This window comes from Diadema antillarum, unplaced genomic scaffold (genome assembly GCF_040938485.1).
Source record: "Diadema antillarum isolate AM-2024a unplaced genomic scaffold, OU_Dant_1.0 scf00000049, whole genome shotgun sequence".
Classification (NCBI taxonomy): Eukaryota; Metazoa; Echinodermata; class Echinoidea; order Diadematoida; family Diadematidae; genus Diadema; species Diadema antillarum.
This window is the reverse complement of record NW_027270938.1, coordinates 1,662,951-1,684,218: the sequence shown is the minus strand read 5'-3', so window position 1 is coordinate 1,684,218 and position 21,268 is coordinate 1,662,951. Positions and strand designations below refer to the sequence as shown.

At 37.3% G+C, this 21,268-nt stretch overlaps 3 protein-coding genes across 3 annotated transcripts; all 3 read left to right on the top strand.

Annotated features, from left to right (window-relative positions):
* Positions 1-3,844: 3,844 nt before the first annotated feature.
* Positions 3,845-5,230, top strand: LOC139715444 (muscarinic acetylcholine receptor M4-like). Its single transcript, XM_071627016.1, has one exon. It carries the CDS (start codon positions 3,845-3,847, stop codon positions 5,228-5,230), a length of 1,386 nt encoding a protein of 461 aa, XP_071483117.1.
* A 6,116-nt stretch (positions 5,231-11,346) lies between these two features.
* LOC139715443 (muscarinic acetylcholine receptor M4-like) lies at positions 11,347-12,534 on the top strand. The gene has a single exon (XM_071627015.1). It carries the CDS (start codon positions 11,347-11,349, stop codon positions 12,532-12,534), a length of 1,188 nt encoding a protein of 395 aa, XP_071483116.1.
* A 5,316-nt stretch (positions 12,535-17,850) lies between these two features.
* LOC139715442 (muscarinic acetylcholine receptor M2-like) lies at positions 17,851-19,251 on the top strand. The gene has a single exon (XM_071627014.1). It carries the CDS (start codon positions 17,851-17,853, stop codon positions 19,249-19,251), a length of 1,401 nt encoding a protein of 466 aa, XP_071483115.1.
* Positions 19,252-21,268: the final 2,017 nt, after the last annotated feature.

Below are 21,268 nucleotides of genomic sequence, written 5' to 3'. Positions count from 1 at the left end.
CTTTCTTGCAACTTTACTCAGGTTTTTATCCAAATACAAAGGGACAGGACACATTTTGACACAAAGGCAAAGCGTAGATTTGATTGTGTTGTAAATGCTTTAATGAGTCTTGTTAGAATCTGTGGTAATTGACAGTTTGAGGTGATTCATTGGTAATGGAAATCCAATAATGCATTAAATTTATTTCTATCAATTCTTTGTCCAGTTTTCATTGAATTTTTTGTGTATGTATAAAGTTTAACTATAAAATCTTCTATAGTTTCACAAAACGTAATTATCCAAACAGTGTTATGTTTTACCTATCAACTGTTATTATTAGGTTATCTATGAGTACAGTCTACCGGAAGGTATTTCTGTTTATGAAACTACCATGGTGCATGCCGAAAGAACGGTTCGTTTGTAAGAGATATGTTCAATCTCTTTACATCGTGAAACAAACTTCACACTTTTTGGTATTTATTACTGGACATTACGCAAAATTCGAGACAGAGTGTCTACCGTTCGATGTTAGGGACTGGGATGCAGTTAAGTATCTACATTATCTTGTTTAGAACAACTTCATGAAACCCCATTGAAGGCTACTTCGGTATGGGACGTGTAATGCAAAATTATTTTATTTGCTTCGTAGCTTTTGCACTCATGAAAGCTCGAAACAGCATGTTGATGAGGTTGACAAAGAACGTTACACTTCAAAATACATGTAAATGCAAAACATGTAGCCCCTATATGAACAATAACACACACACACACACACACACACACAAAATCAAACTCACTCAGCTAAGAAATAACCGGAGCTTGTCAAGTAAATAGGCAAAGAATCTTACAATACTCAGTAGTCATGATAGTGACAAGATTTGATATCAGTCAGTGCGGTTGGAACGATCCCAAAGGGACAGTCAACATGTACAGGAGTGAGATAAATCTTGATTTAGAAAAAAAAAAAACAACCTATCGCCATCTTTGCAATTTGCAGTGATATTGATTTTTGCTTTAAATCGCACTTTTAAAGGAACGTGCATGACGTCATTTACTTTATTTGTGTCAACGACATCTACCTAAACGTACATGTCATTTTTTTAAAAAGATTTGCTCCGTAAAAGTGTTTCTTTTTTCTTATCTCTCTCCTTTATCATGAAATCTTTGAAATAGGTCGTTCGAGCTCTATTTGACTTTAGCACACTTTGTTTTCTAATTCATCCCAAAGTCCTTTGTGAGAGTTTCATGTTTCTGTAGAAGCGAGGTAAGATAATTATTTGTTTGTACTTTGCGTGGTGACATTAGCGTACTTAAAGAATCTTTCAGCACTCGTAACATGTGGGACACTGTAGGTTTCAACAATGGGCAGCTCGTTTGCAATTCTGGTGATGATTAGAAATGCAATTACAATTTATTGATCTGTATATTTCGTATCGTAACCGCTAAACGAAATATACATTATGTAAAGTAATCGCATTTAATGAGTTTGTTAATAGTCTACTCTGTAAAAACATCTACTTTCAAAGCTTGTATACATATCGTACTCCTTGATCAACAAACTGAGAAAATTGTATTTATTCATTTAAAAATTAGCAAATTGAGTATAATACAGAGGCATTAGTGATCAGTGTTTCTTATTTTATAGTACACGAAATATCTGGCCTCTTCATAATGGATTTTTGGGATCATTTGTCATTGTTTGACTTCGAAGTACCTATTAAAATAAGAAAATTGATTTAGAAAGTACCGCAGGTGACACAAGTGCTTAATGCAAAAATGTTTCTCTTTTTTGACTGAATGCCAACACTTGATTTTGCTTGCTTTTATTTGACTGGCACAGTTTAATGTTCTACACAAGATTAATGGTCGGTCTACCTTTGAAATGTGACGATTCAAATAAAGCCATGAAAAAAAAATGCTTGATTTCTTTGCATGTGTACCTGCGCGATATGGTTTAAATGAGAAATCAATTGAAGCAATAGCAAAACTCGAGACACTTTCAAACTTTTCAAAATATGAAAGGGCTTCTTAAATCGCTCATAAGGTATCTTTAATCGTGCCAAGGGAATTGCCCAGACAAGTCTAATAAGAACAGCTTGGAAACATCATGAAAAGAAAAAAAAAGTGTATGAATACCTGTGTGAGGTGCTGGTGTGACAATATTTATGTAATGATACTAATTTGAAAATAGATGTGGAGTCCGAAATGCATAGAATGCAAACGGTAGATATTCATTCCATACAAAGTATATCCACATACGTAAAGACATTGCGCTTTTATAGCAATGAAAAAGGGAATCAACTCTTCTTCGCGTATGATAGAGAGTGTAGATACTTGAACGAATAATATAGATCGGATGATCTTACCAAGAGCTGACGTATCATATGTCTTTAGTGCATTCGACAAGTCGAGAAGCAGTATTAAACGTCAATACCGATATTGATATTGAATTAACCCGAGTCCATACGCATGTTACTGCCACTAATCAATAAGTAGTGAGATGAAGGATGGAAATTACTTAGGAGATTGAAAGGAAAAGTTGGAAATGAAAAAAAAAAATGTTCATTTTTTCCGCACGAAACCTCTGCAGTTTTATTTTTCTTATCAAAGTACATGGAAAAATCGTCGATATATATATATATATATATATATATATATATATATATATATATATTGTGTGTGTGTGAAGAATTTACGTAACAGCATCAGTGAGTAAATGGGCATGTTGCTCGAAGCATATTTTTTATAACGGAAATAAAAAGTAGCGGCACCATTGACACTAGAATTCTTGGGGACAAGAAATGACTCCGATTGGTGAAAAAGGTTATGAATATTGATCAGTAGCGGGTTACATCAACGACTGTTCATCAATGGCTGAGCTGTAGCAAGAATCATTTGCAGAAATGCAACAGGCCGGGAAAAAGATTAGTTTTCTGAATGTATGACTCTCGCCTTTCCCGGTGGATTGGAAGTATGGGTTGTGATGGAGGAGTAACTAGGTTATTATTTGATGTAAATCATTACTTTTGCAACGAAATCCTGAAAAATGGATGTTAAATACGTTTCCCCGAGAGAATAAGAGCTCAGTCGATGCTTCACTACTCTCCCGGCCTCTTTGACTTGACAGTTTACTGCGATCACGTTTTGCTCTTCTAAGAATTTTTAAACCAGGTATGATTGATACTTTGTATGGATAAATGATTGATACTTTGTAATCCTATTTTAGTTCGAAGTTGCGAAATCGAGTTATGTATTAAAGAGTGTGAATAAGAATTTGGTATGTTTCTATGATCTCAACTGATAGTATGACACGTTCAATAACGATTACTAGCTTCCAAGGTATTCATTTGAAATGAAGAGTCATTTTTTGGCATTTTTTCATTCAAAGAGTCATGTTTTATGTCCGATATTATTCAATATCTTTATGTGGTGTCAGTACTACGATTTGATAAAAAAAATTATTTCTAGATAGCTGAATTAGCGGAATTATATTCTTACTTTACAGGAAATTACATAATCTGGTGTTAGGTTGCTTCCTTATTCTACAAATTCTAGCCATTAGTACTCCGTTCACCAATAAGGTGAAATTCACATACCTTTGGTCGAGAAATCCCTGACTTTACCATGCAGTGGTTAAAAACGAAGAACGCTTTGGGAGCTGACAATCGATGAATGTCACTTTTTCTTAAAAAGAGAATACAGGGATTTCTTAAGATTTTTGCTTCTACTTTGTACGTACAGATCCATGCATTTTCTCAGTCGTAGTTATTCGAACTGTGAAGGATAGAATGATATGAAGGCTGTTTGCGGAAAATTAATTATGATTTAATTCTAATTTCATTCACATGATTACAGTGAGGACGCCATGAACAACGTCACAAGTAAGATCGATGTCCATGGAGGAACAGTTCTCAAGGCAACGCTGGATATCTCTTGGCAAGCAGGTGTCTTATTTTCCATTTCTCTGATCACCGTAATAGTAAACTTGGTGGTCCTACAAGCTTTCTACTGTGAAAAGAAGTTACGGACATACAACAATTACTACATCATTAACATAACGATAGCAGATCTGTTGGTTGGCTTCATTTGTATGCCCATCCGTGGGTTGATATTTGCTTTTGATCGCACGTGGATTCTTGGACAAACTTTTTGTCATATTTTCGTAGGCATCCAACTTGTTCTCCCCGGCGTATCGGTTTTTGGGACGGTGGTAATTTGCTTCGACCGTTACCTAGCAACCGCATACCCACTCCTTCACTACCGGAAGAAGAGCAAGAAGGTGGCCATAGTTGTCAACGTGTTGACCTGGTTGATTCCTTTATCTATTTGGATGAGTTTGAGCACAATTTGGGACCTGGTTAGTCCCAATACGCGTGTGGTGCCTTCAGGGTTTTGTCATCCAAACTATGTTGAGCATGTTGCATCAATGCTCGTTATCATAGTCCTGCGAGCTGGTATCCCATTTGGCGTGATTTTAGTGCTCTCTGTTCGAATCTTCTACCGCGCGAAATCTGCCAGCCGTACCCGAATGGTTGATCATGTATCGTTTGCTACCGAAGTCGAGAAGGAGGGAAAAACGGTTTTCAAAGGCAGCCATCATATTTCCCTTCCCAGGGTCACTGACGACAAGATTTCCACAAAAGTGAAAACAAATGGAGTGAAACAGAACATTCCTTCCATATACGGGCAAGAAATCATTGCACGACGGCAAAAGGAGAAGGTTACCCCCACTGATGTAGACACTTTTGGCACTTTAGAGCAAGAAAAATCTGGTTCAGTGATCGGCTCGCCGCCCGATGGCGAGCATACATTGTCTTGCACTGTCCCCAAGGATAGATGTAATGCTCTCAGTTCTATCGATGTGAGCCACAGCTACCGGGTTCCAGTCTCATTGAACGTCGGTGAACGCAGCTCTGTAACAGCACGTAAGGCCAGCCCAGATCCTCTTTTAGAGGGAATCACCACAGCGAAAAATCAGGGCGAGAAGAGGATCTCAGACGGTAGCAAGGCCTTGCGCACTTTGGCTTTTTTAGTCGTCATTTTTTACTTGACATGGTTCCTGAATACCCTGAATATCATACTCCGCTCAGCAGCGCCGGCCTGGACTACCAGCCTTCCCTTTGAGGTGCAGCTTCGGGAGTCCGGAAGATGGCTATCCTACTGCAACAGCCCACTGAATCCCCTTGCATACACTCTAGCCCAGCCGCTATTAAGGCAAACAATTAGGAAGATGTTTTGTAAAGATAATTAAAGGAGACCTCCGGATGATTTTCAGATTTTTACATTTGAACAACTATAAATTAGATTTAAATTAGTTTCAGAATTTATGATAATTGGGATGAAGAATTATAATATTTTCAAAATTTATAACAAATTGCAATGAACAAGGATGATGACATGGCATGGTCACCATAAGAATGCATGAGTTGGGGTTCAAGGAAGGAGAACAAAAGAAGAAGACATGCATAGATTATACACAGGTGGACTTGCAAACAAGCGGTATTGTAACGGAACTATACTGCTACATTTCTGAAATATGTGAGCCTCCTATGTCATCTTCCTTGCTCAGTGTAATTTGTGTAAGGTTTTTGAAAGTATTGTTTCTCTGCTCAAGAACCACAATAAATTCCACAAATCTATACACAGAGCTGTTGATTTATGTACTACATGATGTGACATTATGAAAATCGTCTTGAATGCCCCTTTAATCTCGAAAGAGATCGGCTATGTAACAATCGAAGGCGTACAGGGAGCTAAGGTGTTTGCTGTGGCATAATAGCATATAGTTTTATGCGGTTTGTAATAAACACAACGACAGCAGAAAAAGGGTACTGCGAGGTAAATTGTGATTATTTCGTGAGTGTCAAATAATACATACATGTATCCATAATTACACATCTATTTTCTGAGATTCAATCTACTTTTTGAATATCAAAACTATTTATTGATAGCTGGACAAAAGATTGATATAGATACGATACACGTCAATAACGAAAGATTTGACCAGAGGTTCATTGAAACCATTACAACACAATTCTCAAAACTACGCTTTGCTTTTCTACTGTTAGAACTTGCCCAGTATAATGTTGTATTTGACTATAAAAATACTGAGTACACTTGCAAGAAATTAAGTCTGGCATGTTGTAGTTCATACATATTTCACATTCTTAACGCTAATTTTCTGTATTATTACAGCGTGGCAGACTTACTGTGTACTTTTGTTTTTAGTCAAATACAAAGGGACTGGACACATTTTGATAGGACATTTTGGAACAGCGTTCCACAGTGTTGGAGCAGCATGAGCAAAAGATCGCTCACCATAAAACTTCGTTGTGATAGCAGGACATTGGAGAAGATTTTTTTGTGTCGATCTTAGATAAGGAGAGGGAGCGTACCTTACCAACAACTTCCTGAGATATTCTGGTGCCATTGAATGGCGGCACTGATAAGTCACTAACAGTATCTTAAAAACTATACGTGACTGAACAGGAAGCCAATGTAGCTGCTTCAGAATGGGGGTTATGTGAGAATTCACAATTTGCAGCTCAACTGATTTTTGTTTGGGTCATTATTTTCAAATGAGATTGTAAATCTTACATGGCGTGATGTACTCTATTTGTGTTAACGTCAAATTCGTAAATGTCATTTTTGTTTTCTTCAAGATTTGATAGGTAAAGTTTTTTTTTTTTTGCTCTCTCTCTCTCTTTGCGAGATCTTTGAAAAATAGATTGAAATAGCTCGTCGAAGCTCTGTTTGAATTTAGTACACTTTTCTAATGTATCCCCATGCCCTTTGTGAACGGGGCAAAGTGTAAGTTTCAACAGAAGCGAGGTAAGCTGATTATTTTTTTTTTTTGCACTGTACATGGTCACATTGGCGTATTTTTAAGAATAACAAAGCACAAATGATTTCTTGAATAGGAAGTCGGCAATTAGGTTTTAACATCACGTATTCGTTGGCAACTCTGGTGATGATTAAAATTGATAAAACAATTTCCTGAGCTTGTTATCTATATCCATTGAGCGGAAAATATACTTTTCAGCTAAGTACAAATACTGACATGTATAGCTTGCTCCTAATTAAGAAAGTGGGGAAAAGCATTTATTCATATGGAATTAGCAAATCGTGTGCAGAGGTATCAGTAATCAATGTTTCTTTTTATATAGTACACTAAATACTAGGTGTTACAAAAAAACATTTCCCACTTTTGATCCTTAATAGTTCAAAAACTACATATCAGGTAACACTGACAATAATATGAGCAATACCTGAATAGTGTACAATTTTGTTTGAGGCAATTTTAAAATGACAGCATAATTCAGTTCCATTAGATTAAACGTTAATTTTTCAGTAAGGTTTCAAATTTCGCTCTATTTTCAACCCTCATTACAAAACTTTAACTTTTCACAGAAGTCAATTGGTGTGTATGGGAGTGTGTAGTTGACACCCAGACAATGGTCCTGGACAATGACCAGGATTTGAATGCTCTATTCTTTATTCATGAGGAATTCCACTATCACAGCTAGTCTTTATTCATTCTGAAATGAGCATGGAAACATGTGCTTACTTTTTTCATGTGCATGCATTTTACCCTTTGCTAGGAATTCAGACTAGCAGTGCCCAGGGCAATCCATCATGAATAATTGATAAAGCATTCATGTGCCTTGGAGTAAAGCTCTGAACAGGTGGTAGCCATGTCCATTGTTCAGGGTCATTGTAAATACACACTCACATACACATCATTGGTTCCTGTGTAAAGGTCAGGTTTTGTACAGAGGGTTTTTGACCAAAATCTCGAATCTAACTTTGAAATTAATCATGGATTTCATGAAACTGATATAGGTTTTCATATTCAAACCATCTCCAATTGAATTGTACACTATTCAGCTATTACTCATATCATTGACAGGTTTATTTGATGTACAGTTTTCGGGCTATTAAGCATCAAAAGTGGGAATTTTTTTTTTTCTTTTTTGTAACACCTAGTACCTAGCCTCTTCATAAAAGATTTTCGGAGTCATTCGTTTATTTTTTTTTAATTTTGTAGACCCTATATATTGATTAAAACATGCATATTGATTAAAAATCGTAGGGAAAAGTAGTGTGAGACTAAAAAAAAATGTTTTCTTCTCTTTCGTGACTGAGTAATGAAATTAATTTTGATGTTGCTTGTTTTTATTTTAGAGTCACAGTACGTTCTATACTGTTAATGGATTCTGGTACTTTTGAAATACGATAATTAGAATGAAGACATGGAATTAACGATCGAGCTTCTGGCACGTGTACGTGTGCAATGGCTCAAAGGGAAAATGATACAAGACACACATTTCGAATATTTCACAACATGAAAGTTACCTATTTAGTGTGAGTTTGATTCCACTTAATGGTATACAGTTGTCTTGACAGACACCATTATCACGATGAAAGTCCTTGAAGAGACTTTTATGCACTAAATAGAGAATGAACAGCATATTAATTCATAGAAAGTCTAGATGTCTTTGTTTCCAAAAATGGTTATTAAGTATTCACAGAAATCGGGTCAAGTAGGGTGAAGTTTCAATGGAACCCCCCTCCTCCGCCCTCTGACGGAACCCTGGGAAAGTCGCGGATGTTGTCGTTGTTTTTTCCTAAAGAGCCAAATGTAAATGTGCCATATATTTTGCATCTAATGTATGCGCAAAACCATACTATAATCGCTATCCGTCTATATGAAATAAACAACACGCAAAAGTTTCATGGTTCATATATTACTAACATAATCACCATTTATCAAACGAATTGATGTATATTATAACTTTAGCAGGGAATTCCTTAGGACTGGATGTTATTCCTCTGTCACAGGGGCGGATCCAGGGAGGACAGCAACCGGCGCACGCCCCCCCCCCCTTTATTTTTTTGTTGAAACAAAATAAATAAAAAGAAAAAAATGGGGGAGGGGTGCGTGCGCCCCCCCCCCCCTTTATTTTTGTAAACACGCCCCCTCTTTACAGAATTCCTGGATCCGCCCCTAGTTAAATACATTTCCCTGAGACACCATGAGCTTAGTCGATGCTTCACTACGCTCCCGACCTCTTTGATTGACGGTTTACGGCAATATCACACGTTTTGCTCTTCTAAGAATTTCTAAACCAGGTATAATTGACACTTTGCATGGATATATTATGATTGATAATTTGCATTCCTGTTATTACGGTAGGGAGGAAAATATTGGTGGCACAACAACATGTCACACATTCCTAACAACAAACAAATAACCACCTCCATGCCAGACTTAAGTAAGTTCAACAAAACTTTATTCCTCCCCTCGCCTCAAGCGTCATCGTCCCCCGTCTCGATCCATCCCTCTTCTCCAGCGTGGGCCGAACAGGCCACATCCACTTTGTACAAATGCATATATTCATGACATGGTTTTAATTCTAAATTGCGAAATCAAGGGATGCAGTAAAGACTGTGGAGATGAAATTGGTATGTTTGTGTGATCTCAACTTTAATACAGGATATAGTCTAAACAAGTATAAAAAGAAAATTGCCTTGAAAACATATCATGAAATATCAATTTCATACATGATAATTAGGTGGACATATTGTGTGTGTGTGTGTGTGTGTGTGTGTGTGTGTGTGTGCTTGCTTGTGGGGCGGATGCGACGATATGTAGACTAATAGTGTTTTGAAAAACAGGAGTGGATCACGAAATGCATAGTTTGCAATCGACAGATATTCCACACAAAGTGCCGTGCGTCTACGACGTGCGTTCATTGCAACAGAGAATAGAATCCAATTTTGCTCCCCAAAAACAAATATAACGGAAGATCCTAACAAAATGCTACTACCTTCAATTATCATCATGGTTCTAATGCATTTCATAGGCAGCGAGAACTCAAATCGAATTTACCCGAGTCCATGCAAATGTTATTGCCACTAAATCACGGAGTAGCGAGACAAGGGATGGAAAAGTTGTTAGGACTTGAGCAAGAGATTGAAAACGAAAGTGAAAATCTGAGTAAAAAGAAGATAAGGGTGATCGATAAGCTATTTCTGCGAATAGTCTGCAAAATAATACAATTGTCCATGTTGCTAAAAGCAGATACAGACCCTTTCATGGATAAAAGTACCGGTAACAGTGATAAGGATATGTTGAAAGAATGAATGATGTAAATTGGTTTCACAGGTTATAGATATTAATTCATAGAGTGATAGTTGATGATTATTCATCACGGGCTGCGCTTTAGCAAGAATTACTTCGGAAATATAATAGGCCTGAAGAGACTACTCAAATCTATAAAATCTCTTTCCTTTAATGTATGAACCTTCCCTTTCCTGCTTCATCATTGGTTGGATCGGAAAAATTATAGATTGTGGTGGAAGAGGTATGTAGGTATTTGAGGTATATCCCAATCATCGCTGCAATTGTATGCACGGTGGAACTTAGATACGATTCCCCATAAATCACGAGCTCACAAAATACTTCTCAACGTTCTACGTTCCTACGCCCTACAAGGCAACACCTGTTATCTTTAATGACAACGCTTTACGGCCATGCTCCAAGTTTTGCTCTTCTGAAGTTTGCTGAATTTGGTACGATTGCTTGATGGATTTATTTATATATATTTTTGGTTTAATTGACGTAATTATTTCTTATTTCTGACGAGCACTAATCAAAGACTACATTCTAGACTGTGGAGATGAATTGTGTATATGTTTCTGTTATTTCAACTGAGATGTTACAATATTTAACGTTTAAAAAAGATTATTGCTTTAATATATATTCATTTTAAATGACACATAGTCATCTTTTCGGCAGGTTTATAACAGTTAAGAGTCATACCTCAAAATTCAAACCTCGTACACTATTTTAAACGATGTGCATTGGTGAAATATACACATATACCTTTAATTACAAAAGGCCTGGACTCTATACATCTTGTGAAAAAAAAACCTGGAAACTAACAATCGATGACTATTATTTTGTTTTCTAATAAGACATGAAGGTCTTCCGATTTCTCTTCTACTCTGTACCTATAGAGCCATATTTTTCATTCTAAAATATGCGAACGTTCGCGGATGCCGTTGAAATGATCTTAAAGCTGGTTGTGGAATATTGATAATGATCATTTCTACTCTCATTTGACATAGTGAGGACGCCGTGAATAACGGTTCGAGTAATATCGATGCCACTGGAGGAACAGTTCTCAAGGCTACGCTGGATATCTCTTGGCAAGCAGGTGTCCTATTTTCCATTTCTCTGATCACCGTGATAGTAAACTTGGTGATCCTACTCGCGCTCTACTATGAAAAGAAATTACGGACTTATAGTAGTTACTACATCATTATATAAGGATAGCAGATCTGTCGGTTGGTTTGATTCGCATGCCCATCCGTGGGCTTACGTTCGCGTTTGATCGCAAGTGGATTCTTGGACAAACTTTCTGCTACATTTTCACAGGCATCAATCAAGTTCTCCCTGGAGTCTCAGTTTTCGGGACCGTGATCATTTGTTTTGATCGTTACCTAGCAACCGCATACCCACTACTTCACTACCGGAAGAAGAGCAAGAAGGTGGCCATAGTTGTCAATGTACTTACCTGGTTGATTCCTTTATCTCTGTGGATGAGTTTGAGCACAATTTGGGACCTGGTTAGTCCCAACACGCGGGTGGTGCCTTCAGGGTTTTGTCCTCCAAACTATGTTGAGCATGTTGCATCAATGCTCGTTATCATAGTCCTGCGAGCTGGTATCCCATTTGCCGTGATTTTATTGCTCTCCATTCAAATCTTCTACCGGGTAAAATCTGCCAGCCGAAACCGAATGGTTGATCATGTATCGTTTGCTACCACAATCGGAAAGGAGGAAATAACAATTTTCAAAGGCAGCCATCATATTTCCCGTCCCAGTATAACTGAGGACAAGATTTCTTCAAAAGTGGAAACAAAGGAAGGTATGCACAACACAACCTCCATATATGGTCAAAAATTCATTGCACGGCGACAAGAAGAGAAGGTTGCCCCCAATGATGTAGACGTTTCTGGCACTCCAGAGCAAGGAAGGCGTTTAGAAGAAAAACCTGGTTTGGTGCTCGGCTCGTCGCCCTATGGCGCGCATACGTGGTCTTGCACTGTCCCAAGGGATAGATGTAATGTTCTCAGTTCCACTGATGTAAGCCACATCTACCGACTCCCAATGTCCATGAACATCCATGAACACAGCTCTGTAACGTCACCTAAGCCCCAGCCAGGTGCTGGTCCTCTTTTAGAGGGAATCACCTCAGGGAAAATTCAGGGCGAGAAGAGGATCTCAGAAGGTAGCATGGCCTTGCGCACTTTGGCTTTTTTAGTCGTCGCTCTCTACTTGACGTGGCTACCGAATACCCTGAATATCATATGCCGCTCCGCAGCGCCGGCCTGGTTCACCAGCCTTCCCTTTGAGGTGCAACTCCGGGAGTCCGGAAGATGGATATCCTACTGCAACAGCACATTGAATCCTCTCGCCTACACTCTAGCCCAGCCGCTGCTCCGACAGACCATTAGGAAGAAGTTTGGCAAAAAGTGCCAATTTTGACACCGGTGGGGTATGAAATGATCGAAGGGGTATAATGAGTAAAGGCGTTTTTGCTGAGGCGTAATAGCAAATAAAAAATATGGGCTCTGTAACAGACATAGCGATTGAAAAAAAACCCCACAAAACTACTGCGCTGTCACTTTTGATCATCCATGAGAGTCAGATGATAAATATTAATAATAGCACACATTCATAACGATAGAATGTAATTATATGGCCTACAACATGGCATACTTAATTTCTTTCAATCGTTAAATGTACTCAGGTTTTTAGCCAAATACAAAGGGACAGGACACATTTTGATATTTGATACAAAGCCAGTGCGTAGTTTTGAGAATTGTATTGTAAATGCTTGAATGAGTCTTGTTAGAATTTTTGGTAATTGACAATTCGAGGTGATACCTTGGTAATGGAGTTCTCATAATGCATTTATTTCTATCAATTCTTTGTCTAGCTATCAACGAATGGTTTGTATACCTATAAAGTAAATCTATGAAATGTTCTATAGATTCACAACACGGAATTATCCAAATACTTTTCTGTTCTACCTGTCAACTATTATTATTTGGGTTATCTATGCATGCAGTCTACTGGAAGGCATTTCTGTTTATCAAACTACCATGGTGCATGCCGAAATAATTTATATTTCGTTTGCAAGAGATGCGTTCTCTTTACATTGGAAAACAAATTTCACACTTTTTTGGACTTAATTCCTCGGCCTTTACGCAAATCTTAGCACACTATCGAATCTCCACCATTAGATCTTTTGGACTGGGATGGAGAAAAGTATTTACATTGTCTTGTTTAGAACGAATTCTTGCAACCCTATAGTAGGCTGCTTCGGTATAGGAAGTGTAATGCTAAATCATTTCAATTTTTGGAGCTTTTGCACTCATGGAAGCTCGAAACAGCATGTTGATGTGGTTAACAAAGAACGTTACACTTCAAACGAAATGCAAATGCAAGGCACATGTTGGCCTTACATGCTAATATATGAAACACTCACAAACATATTTCTTTTCAAACTCACTCAGGTAAGAAATAACCACAACTTATCAATAGTCATGATAGTGACAAGATTTGACATCAGGCAGTATGGTTGGAGGGACAGTCTACACGTACAGGAGTTAGATAAATCTAGATTTCAATTCTAAAAATGGGGAAAAAGCTATCGCCATCACGATTTACAATGGTACTAATTTTTGCTTTAAATTACACTTTCAAAGGAACTTGCATGACGTGAGCTACTTTATTTGTGTCAACGGCCTATACCTATAGCTATACGTACATGATATTGGTTTTTTTTTCCAAGATTTGCTCGGTAATTGCTCTCTTTCGTCATGAGATCTTTTAAATATCTCATACGAGCTCTATTTGACCTTTGTACACTTTGTTCTTAAAATCCCCAAGAACTTTGTGAACGTTTCATGTTTCAGTAGAAGCAATGTAAGATGATTATTGTTTGTACTTTGTGTGGTCACATTAGAGTACTTAAATAAATCTCTAAGCACTCGTAACATATTGAGGAGAATGTGGGAAACTATAGGTTTTAACATTGGGTAGCCCGTTTTCAACTCTGGCAATGATTAGAATTGCCATTACAATTATATTGATCTGTTTATTTCACATCGCAACCACTGAACGAAATATATACACCATGCAAAGTAGTCGCATTTAATGATTTTGTTAATAATCTTCTCAGTGAAAAAAAAAATTATACTCTGAGCAAACAACAAAACTTGCATAAATATCTTGCTCTTATCAACAAACTGAGATAAATTCGAGTATAATACCGAGGCATCAGTGATCAGTGTTTCTTATTTTATAGTGCACGAAATATCTGGCCTCTTCATATTAGATTTTTGGGATCATATTCATTGTTTGACTTTTTAGTACCCTACTATCAAAATATGAAAATTGATTTAGAAAGTACAGCAGGTAAGAGAAGTGTTAAATGCAAAAAAGTGTCGCTTTTGTGATTGAGTACTAATACTTGATTTTGCTTGCTTTTATGTGACATGCACAGTTTTATGTTCTACACACGATTAATCGTCGGCATACCTTTGAAATGTGACTGTTCAAATAAAGCCATGGAAATAATGCTTGAGCTTTTTGCATGTGTACCTGTGCGATGGTTTAAAGGGGAAATCAAACGAAGCAAGAGGAAAACTCGAGACACACTTTCAAACGTTTAAAATATGAAAGGGATCTATTTGATGTGAGTTTGATTGTATTACTGTTATAAAGGGTTTTTTAATATGTAGACACCATTATCATCATAACATTCAGAGCACATTTTGATGACATCTATGCATTAAAGTTTGAACCGCGTATACATTTCCAGAAATTGGAAATTTGTAATGCGACTGTAGAAGTGATGTTACTGCATTATATTGTTTTAAAAGGACAGTATTGCTTCTCTCCAATTAAAATCTATAGGTGGATAGAACTTTATTATTATTATTATTATTATTATTATTATTATCATTATTATTATTACTATTACTATTATTGTTGTTGTTGTTATTATTATCATTATTATTATTATTATTATTACTATTATTATCATTATTATTATTCACTGTAAATACATTACCTGAATAGACCGGTTCACTATAATTTTCAAAGTTACTGATTTGTTTTTTTTTCTGTCCTGACGCAGTATCTAGTTATTCTATCAAGCTTTACCTCAAAAAATGACGGTAATTACCTGGAACCAGTTTTCATACATTAATTGTTGCTACGTTGGGCAAAACTCGCGTAAGCTTTCAGTTGTCAAGAAAGAACCATAAAATGTTTGTATCTCAGTAAGCCGTTTATTCTATAGTGTCAGTAGTTCAATATTCTAGATTTTTTTTTTCTGAAGTAATGTTCCATCGAAATGAATGGTACCTCATGAATAACAATAGAAGCTATAAACCTGAAGAAAGAACTTCACGAGGACTGATTAAGAGCATTTGCCGGAACTTTGCCGGAAGGGGATCTCTGAACAAAGTTCAGAGATCCCCTTTGATACTCAATTCTGATCACGAAGGCTCTGTCACATATCTCATCAAAGCACTTTTGATAAAATTCGTGTCGTTTAAAGAGAGGCTGTGAAATTGAAATCCTGTCTGATACATGCCATGTACCTTTATACACAATGGTGTTTTACCAAAGAATCCCCGCTTCCTTCAGGTGTGTTAGTGTTTCCTCGGCAGTGCTGTGGGAGTTTTAATGATAGCAATGATGATACGATCATCAAGCTGAGTCATGCACCCCTCCCCTCGCCAGCTTTGACAGAACAAAGGTCAAAGGTAAGTCATAGGTTTTGCTGTGTGTATTACAAAACACATTTGTCCTTTTCTAAGAGCCAATACGTCTAATAAGTGAAATCACACTATATTGCTTTGCCGTGGTAGTCTGAGTAATTGGAGCTATGCCATTTCCTGCTATAAGTGTCGTATTTATTTCCACACACTTTGCACACACATGACATGATTATGGGGCAAAATATTGACACGTATATGCTCCACTTAGTATGAATTATCATTATCTTTGGTCTATTTGAACAAGAATCATTGCAACAGTAAAGGCTTCTTCAATCGCTCATGATAGGTATCTCCAATCGTGTCTATGAAATTGACCAAACAAGTCTAAAAAGAACTGCTTTGAAAACATCATGAAAAGATAAAACGTTTTCTCACACCATGTGTGTGAATACTTGTTTGAGGTGTGGGTGTTAAAACAATTATGTAATAAGACTATTTTGATAACAGGTGTGGAGTCAGAAATGCATAAAAGTGCAATTGCGCTTTTATTGCAATGAAAAAGGGAATCAACTCTTCTTTGCGTATGATAGAGAGTGTAGATACCTGAGCAAATAATAGATTGGATGATCTTACCAAGTGCTGGCGTCTTCAATAACATATGTCTTTAGTGCATTCGATAAGTCGAGAGGCAAAATTATACATCAATACCGAGATTGATATTAAATTAACCCGAGTCCATACGCATGTTAGTGCCACTAATCATCAGTAGTGAGACGAAGGATGGGAATTTCTTAGGAGATTGAAAGGAAAAATTAACAAATGGAAATGAAAAAAAAAATCTTTTTTTTTTCCATAGGAAACCTACACATTCTTTTTCTTTCAATGAAAGTCGCTGGAAAATGGTCGATAATTTATTTTCTGGGTGAAGAGTCAGCGCAATAGCATCAGTGAGTAACTGTACTTGTTGCTCAAAGTATTTTTTTTTAACGGAAGAAAAAGTAGCGGCATCATTGACACAAGAATTCTTGGGGACAAGAAACGACTCCGATTGGTGAGAAAGGTGATGAATATTGATCAGTAGCGGGTTACATTAACGACTATTCATCATGGGCTGAGCTGTAGCAAGAATTATTTGCAGAAATGCAACAGGCCGGAAAAAGATTAGTTTTCTGAATGTATGACCCTCCCCTTTCCCGTTGGAAGTATGGATTGTGATGGAGGAGTTACTAGGTATGTTATTTGATATAAATCAAGTTTTGCAGCGAATTCCTGAGTTAAATACGTTTCCCTGAGACACCATGAGCTCAGTCGATACTTCACTACCCTCCCGGCCTCTATTGATTTGAAGGTTTACGGCGATATCACACGTTTTGCTCTTCTAAGAATTTTTTTAACCAGGTATGATTGATACTTAGCATGGATAAATAGTTGGTACTTTGTACTCGTATTTTAATTCTAAGTTGCGAAATCGAGGGATGTATTAAAGAGTGTGGAGATGAATTTGGTATGTTTCTATGATCTCAACTGATAGTATGAAACGTTCAATGACGATTAGTAGCTTCCGAGGTATTCATTTGAAATGAAGAGTCATTTTTTTTTTTGGCATTTTTCATTTATGGAGTCATGTCTTACGTCCGATATTGTTCAATATCGTTTTTTTTTATAAAAAAAAATATATATTTCTAGATAGCTGAATTAGTGGAATTATATTCTTTCTTTGCAGTAAATTACATCATCTAGTGTTGTGTTGCTTCCTTATTTTGTTCACTAACAAGGTGTAATACACATACCTTTGGTCGACAAATCCCTGACTTTGCTATGCAGTGGTTAAAAAACTAAGAACGCTTTGGGGGCTGACAATCGATGAATACAACGTTTCCTTTATTAAAACAAAGAATGCAGGGATTTCTTGAGATTTTTGTTTCCACTTTGTACGTACAGAGCCATGCATTTCCTCAGTCGTAGTTATTCGAACTGTGAAGGATGGAACGATATTAAGGCTGGTTGCGGAAAATTAATCATGATTTAATTCTAATTTCATTCACATGATTATAGTGAGGACGCCATGAATAACGTCTCAAGTAAGATCGATGTCCATGGAGGAACAGTTCTCAAGGCAACGCTGGATATCTCTTGGCAAGCAGGTGTCTTATTTTCCATTTCTCTGATCACCGTAATAGTAAACTCGGTGATCCTACTAGCGTTCTACTATGAAAAGAAATTACGGACGTACAGCAATTACTACATCATTAACATAACGATAGCAGATCTCTTGGTTGGCTTAATTTGCATGCCCATCCGTGGGCTTATGTTCGCGTTTGACCGCACGTGGATTCTTGGACAAACTTTCTGCTACATTTTCACAGGCATCAATCAAGTTCTCCCTGGAGTCTCAGTTTTCGGGACCGTGATCATTTGCTTTGATCGTTACCTCGCAACCGTATACCCACTACTTCACTACCGAAAGAAGAGCAAGAAGGTGGCCATAGTTGTCAATGTACTTACCTGGTTGATTCCTTTATCTCTGTGGATGGGTTTGAGCACAATCTGGGACCTGGTTAGTCCCAACATGCGCGTTTCGCCGTCAGGATTTTGTCCTCCAAACTATGCTGAGCATGTTGCATCAGTGCTCGTTATCATAGTCCTGCGAGCTGGTATCCCATTTGGCGTGATTTTAGTGCTCTCTGTTCAAATCTTCTACCGCGCGAAATCTGCCAGCCGTAACCGAATGGTTGATCACGTGTCGTTTGCTACCGAAGTCGCGAAGGAGGGGAAAACAGTTTTCAAAGACAGCCATCATATTTCCCTTTCCAGGGTCACTGAGGACAAGATTTCCACAAAAGTGAAAACAAATGAAGTGAAGCAGAACATTACTTCTATATACGGGCAAGAAATCATTGCCCGACGGCAGAAAGAGAAGGTTGCCCCCACTGATGTAGACACTTGTGGCACTTTAGAGCAAGATAGGCATTCGGACGAAAAATCTGGTTCAGTGTTCAGCTCGCCGCCCGATGGCGCTCATACATTGTCTTGCACTGTCCCCAGGGATAGATGTAATGCTCTCAGTTTTGCCGATGTGAGCCACAGCTACCGGGTCCCAGTCTCATTTAACGTCGGTGAACGCAGCTCTGTAACGGCACGGAAGGCCCGCCCAGATCCTCTTTTAGAGGGAATCACCACAGCGAAACGTCATGGCGAGAAGAGGATCTCAGACGGTAGCAAGGCCTTGCGCACTTTGGCGTTTTTAGTCGTCGCTTTCTACTTGACATGGTTCCTGAATACATTGAATATTATACTCCGCTCAGCAGCACCGGCCTGGATCACCAGCCTTCTTTTTGCTGTGCATATCCGGGAGTCGGGAAGATGGCTATCTTACTGCAACAGCACACTGAATCCCCTTGCATACACTCTAGCCCAGCCGCTATTAAGGCAAACAATTAGGAAGATGTTTTGTAAAGATAATTAATCTCGAGAGAGACCGGTTATGTTACAATCGAATGTGTACAGGGAGCTGAGGTGTTTGCTGTGGCATAATAACCAATAGTTTTATGCGGTTTGTCATAAACACAACGACAGCAGAAAATGGTACTGCGAGGTAAATTGTGGTTATTTCGTGAGTGTCAAATAACACATATCTATAATTACACATCTATTTTCTGTGATCGAATCTACTTTTTGAATATCAAAGCTATTCATTGATAGCTAGACAAAAGATTGATATACACTGTAAATACAATGCGCGTCAATAACAAAAGATTTGACAAAAGGTTCATTGAAACCATTACAACACAATTCTCAAAACTACGCTTTGCTTTTTTATTGTTAGAACTTGCCCAGTATACTATTGTATTGACTATAAAAATACTGAGTATACTTGCAAGAAATTAAGTCCGGCATGTTCTAGTTCATACATATTTTGCATTCTTAACGCTAATTTCTTCTGTATTATTACAGCGTGGCAGACTTACTGTGTACTTTTGTTTTTAGTCAAATACAACGGGACTGGACATATTTTGATAGTAAAAAGGCAAAGCATAGTTTTGAAGTATTTACACTATTTTGTTTGAAGTACGGATTCAAGAAACTCTAGTAGGCTGATTTGATATTGGAGTTGTAATGCTAAAATGTATTCAATTTTTGCACACATAACAGCTCGGAACAGTATGCTAATTTGGTTGACATAAAACGTTACAGTTGAAAGGACATTTAAATTCAAAGCATGTTCATGCTGATTCGTAAACACTCACAAACAGATTTCTTTTCAATTTCACTCAGGTAAGAAATAACCGTCTAGCTCAGCAAGTGATTAGGCAAGGAATCATACAATAGTCATGACACTAATGACAAGAGATGACATCAGTCAGTAAATAATCTCAGATGTATAGTCTACACATACAGGAGTTAGAATAAAAAAAAAACTATCGCACTTTTACAATTTGCGCCACAACTGATTTTTGTTTGGGTCATTATTTTCAAATGAGATTGTAAATCTTACATGGCGTGATCTACTCTATTTGTGTCAACGTCAAATTCGTACATGTCATTTTTTTTAATTCAAGATTTTTTCGGTAAAGTTTTTTTTTCTCTCTCTCTGTCTTTGCGAGATCTTTCAAAAATAGATTGAAATAGCTCGTCGAAGCTCTATTTGAATTTAGTATGCTTTGTTTTCTAATGAATCCCCATGCCCATGCCTTTTGTTAAAGGGGCAAAATGTAAGTTTCAATAGAAGCGAAACACGCTGATTACTTTTTGGACTGTACATGGTCACATTGACGTAATTTTAAGAATAACAAAGCACAAATGATTTCTTGAATAGGAAGTCGGCCATTAAAGGTCTTAACATTACGTAGCCCGTTGGCAACTCTGGTGATGATTAAAATTGATTTTAAAAAATTCCTGAGCTTGTTATCTATATCCATTGAGCGGAAAATATTACACTTTTAAGCTAAGTACAAATACTGACATGTATAGCTTCCTCCCAATTAAGGAAGTGGGGAAAAGCATGTATTCATATGGAATTGGCAAATCGTGTGCAGAGGTATCAGTAGTCAATGTTTCTTTTTATATACTACACTAAATACCCAGCCTCTACATAATAGATTTTCGGAGTCATTCATTTTCTTTTTGGTAGACCCTATATATACTGATTAGAATATGCATATTGATTTAGTAAGAATCGTAGGGAACAGTAGTGTAAGACTAAAAAAAAATTCTTCTCTTTCGTGACTGAGTAATAGAATTAATTTTGATGTTGCTTGTTTTTTATTTAAGAGTCACACTACGTTCTATACTATATTGTTAATGAATTCGGGTCCTTTTGAAATACGATGACTGGAATGAAGACATGAAACTAACAATCGAGCTTCTGGCACGTGTACGTGTCCAATGGCTCAAAGGGAAAATAAAATGAATCACGACACACATTTCGAATATTTCACAATATGAAAGTGACCTATTTGGTGTGAGTTTGATTCCACTTAATG

Excerpts from the sequence above, each read along its gene's own strand:
- LOC139715442 (XM_071627014.1), top strand. The coding sequence starts at position 17,851 with ATGAATAACGTCTCAAGTAAGATCGATGTCCATGGAGGAACAGTTCTC.
- LOC139715443 (XM_071627015.1), top strand. The coding sequence starts at position 11,347 with ATGCCCATCCGTGGGCTTACGTTCGCGTTTGATCGCAAGTGGATTCTT.
- LOC139715444 (XM_071627016.1), top strand. The coding sequence starts at position 3,845 with ATGAACAACGTCACAAGTAAGATCGATGTCCATGGAGGAACAGTTCTC.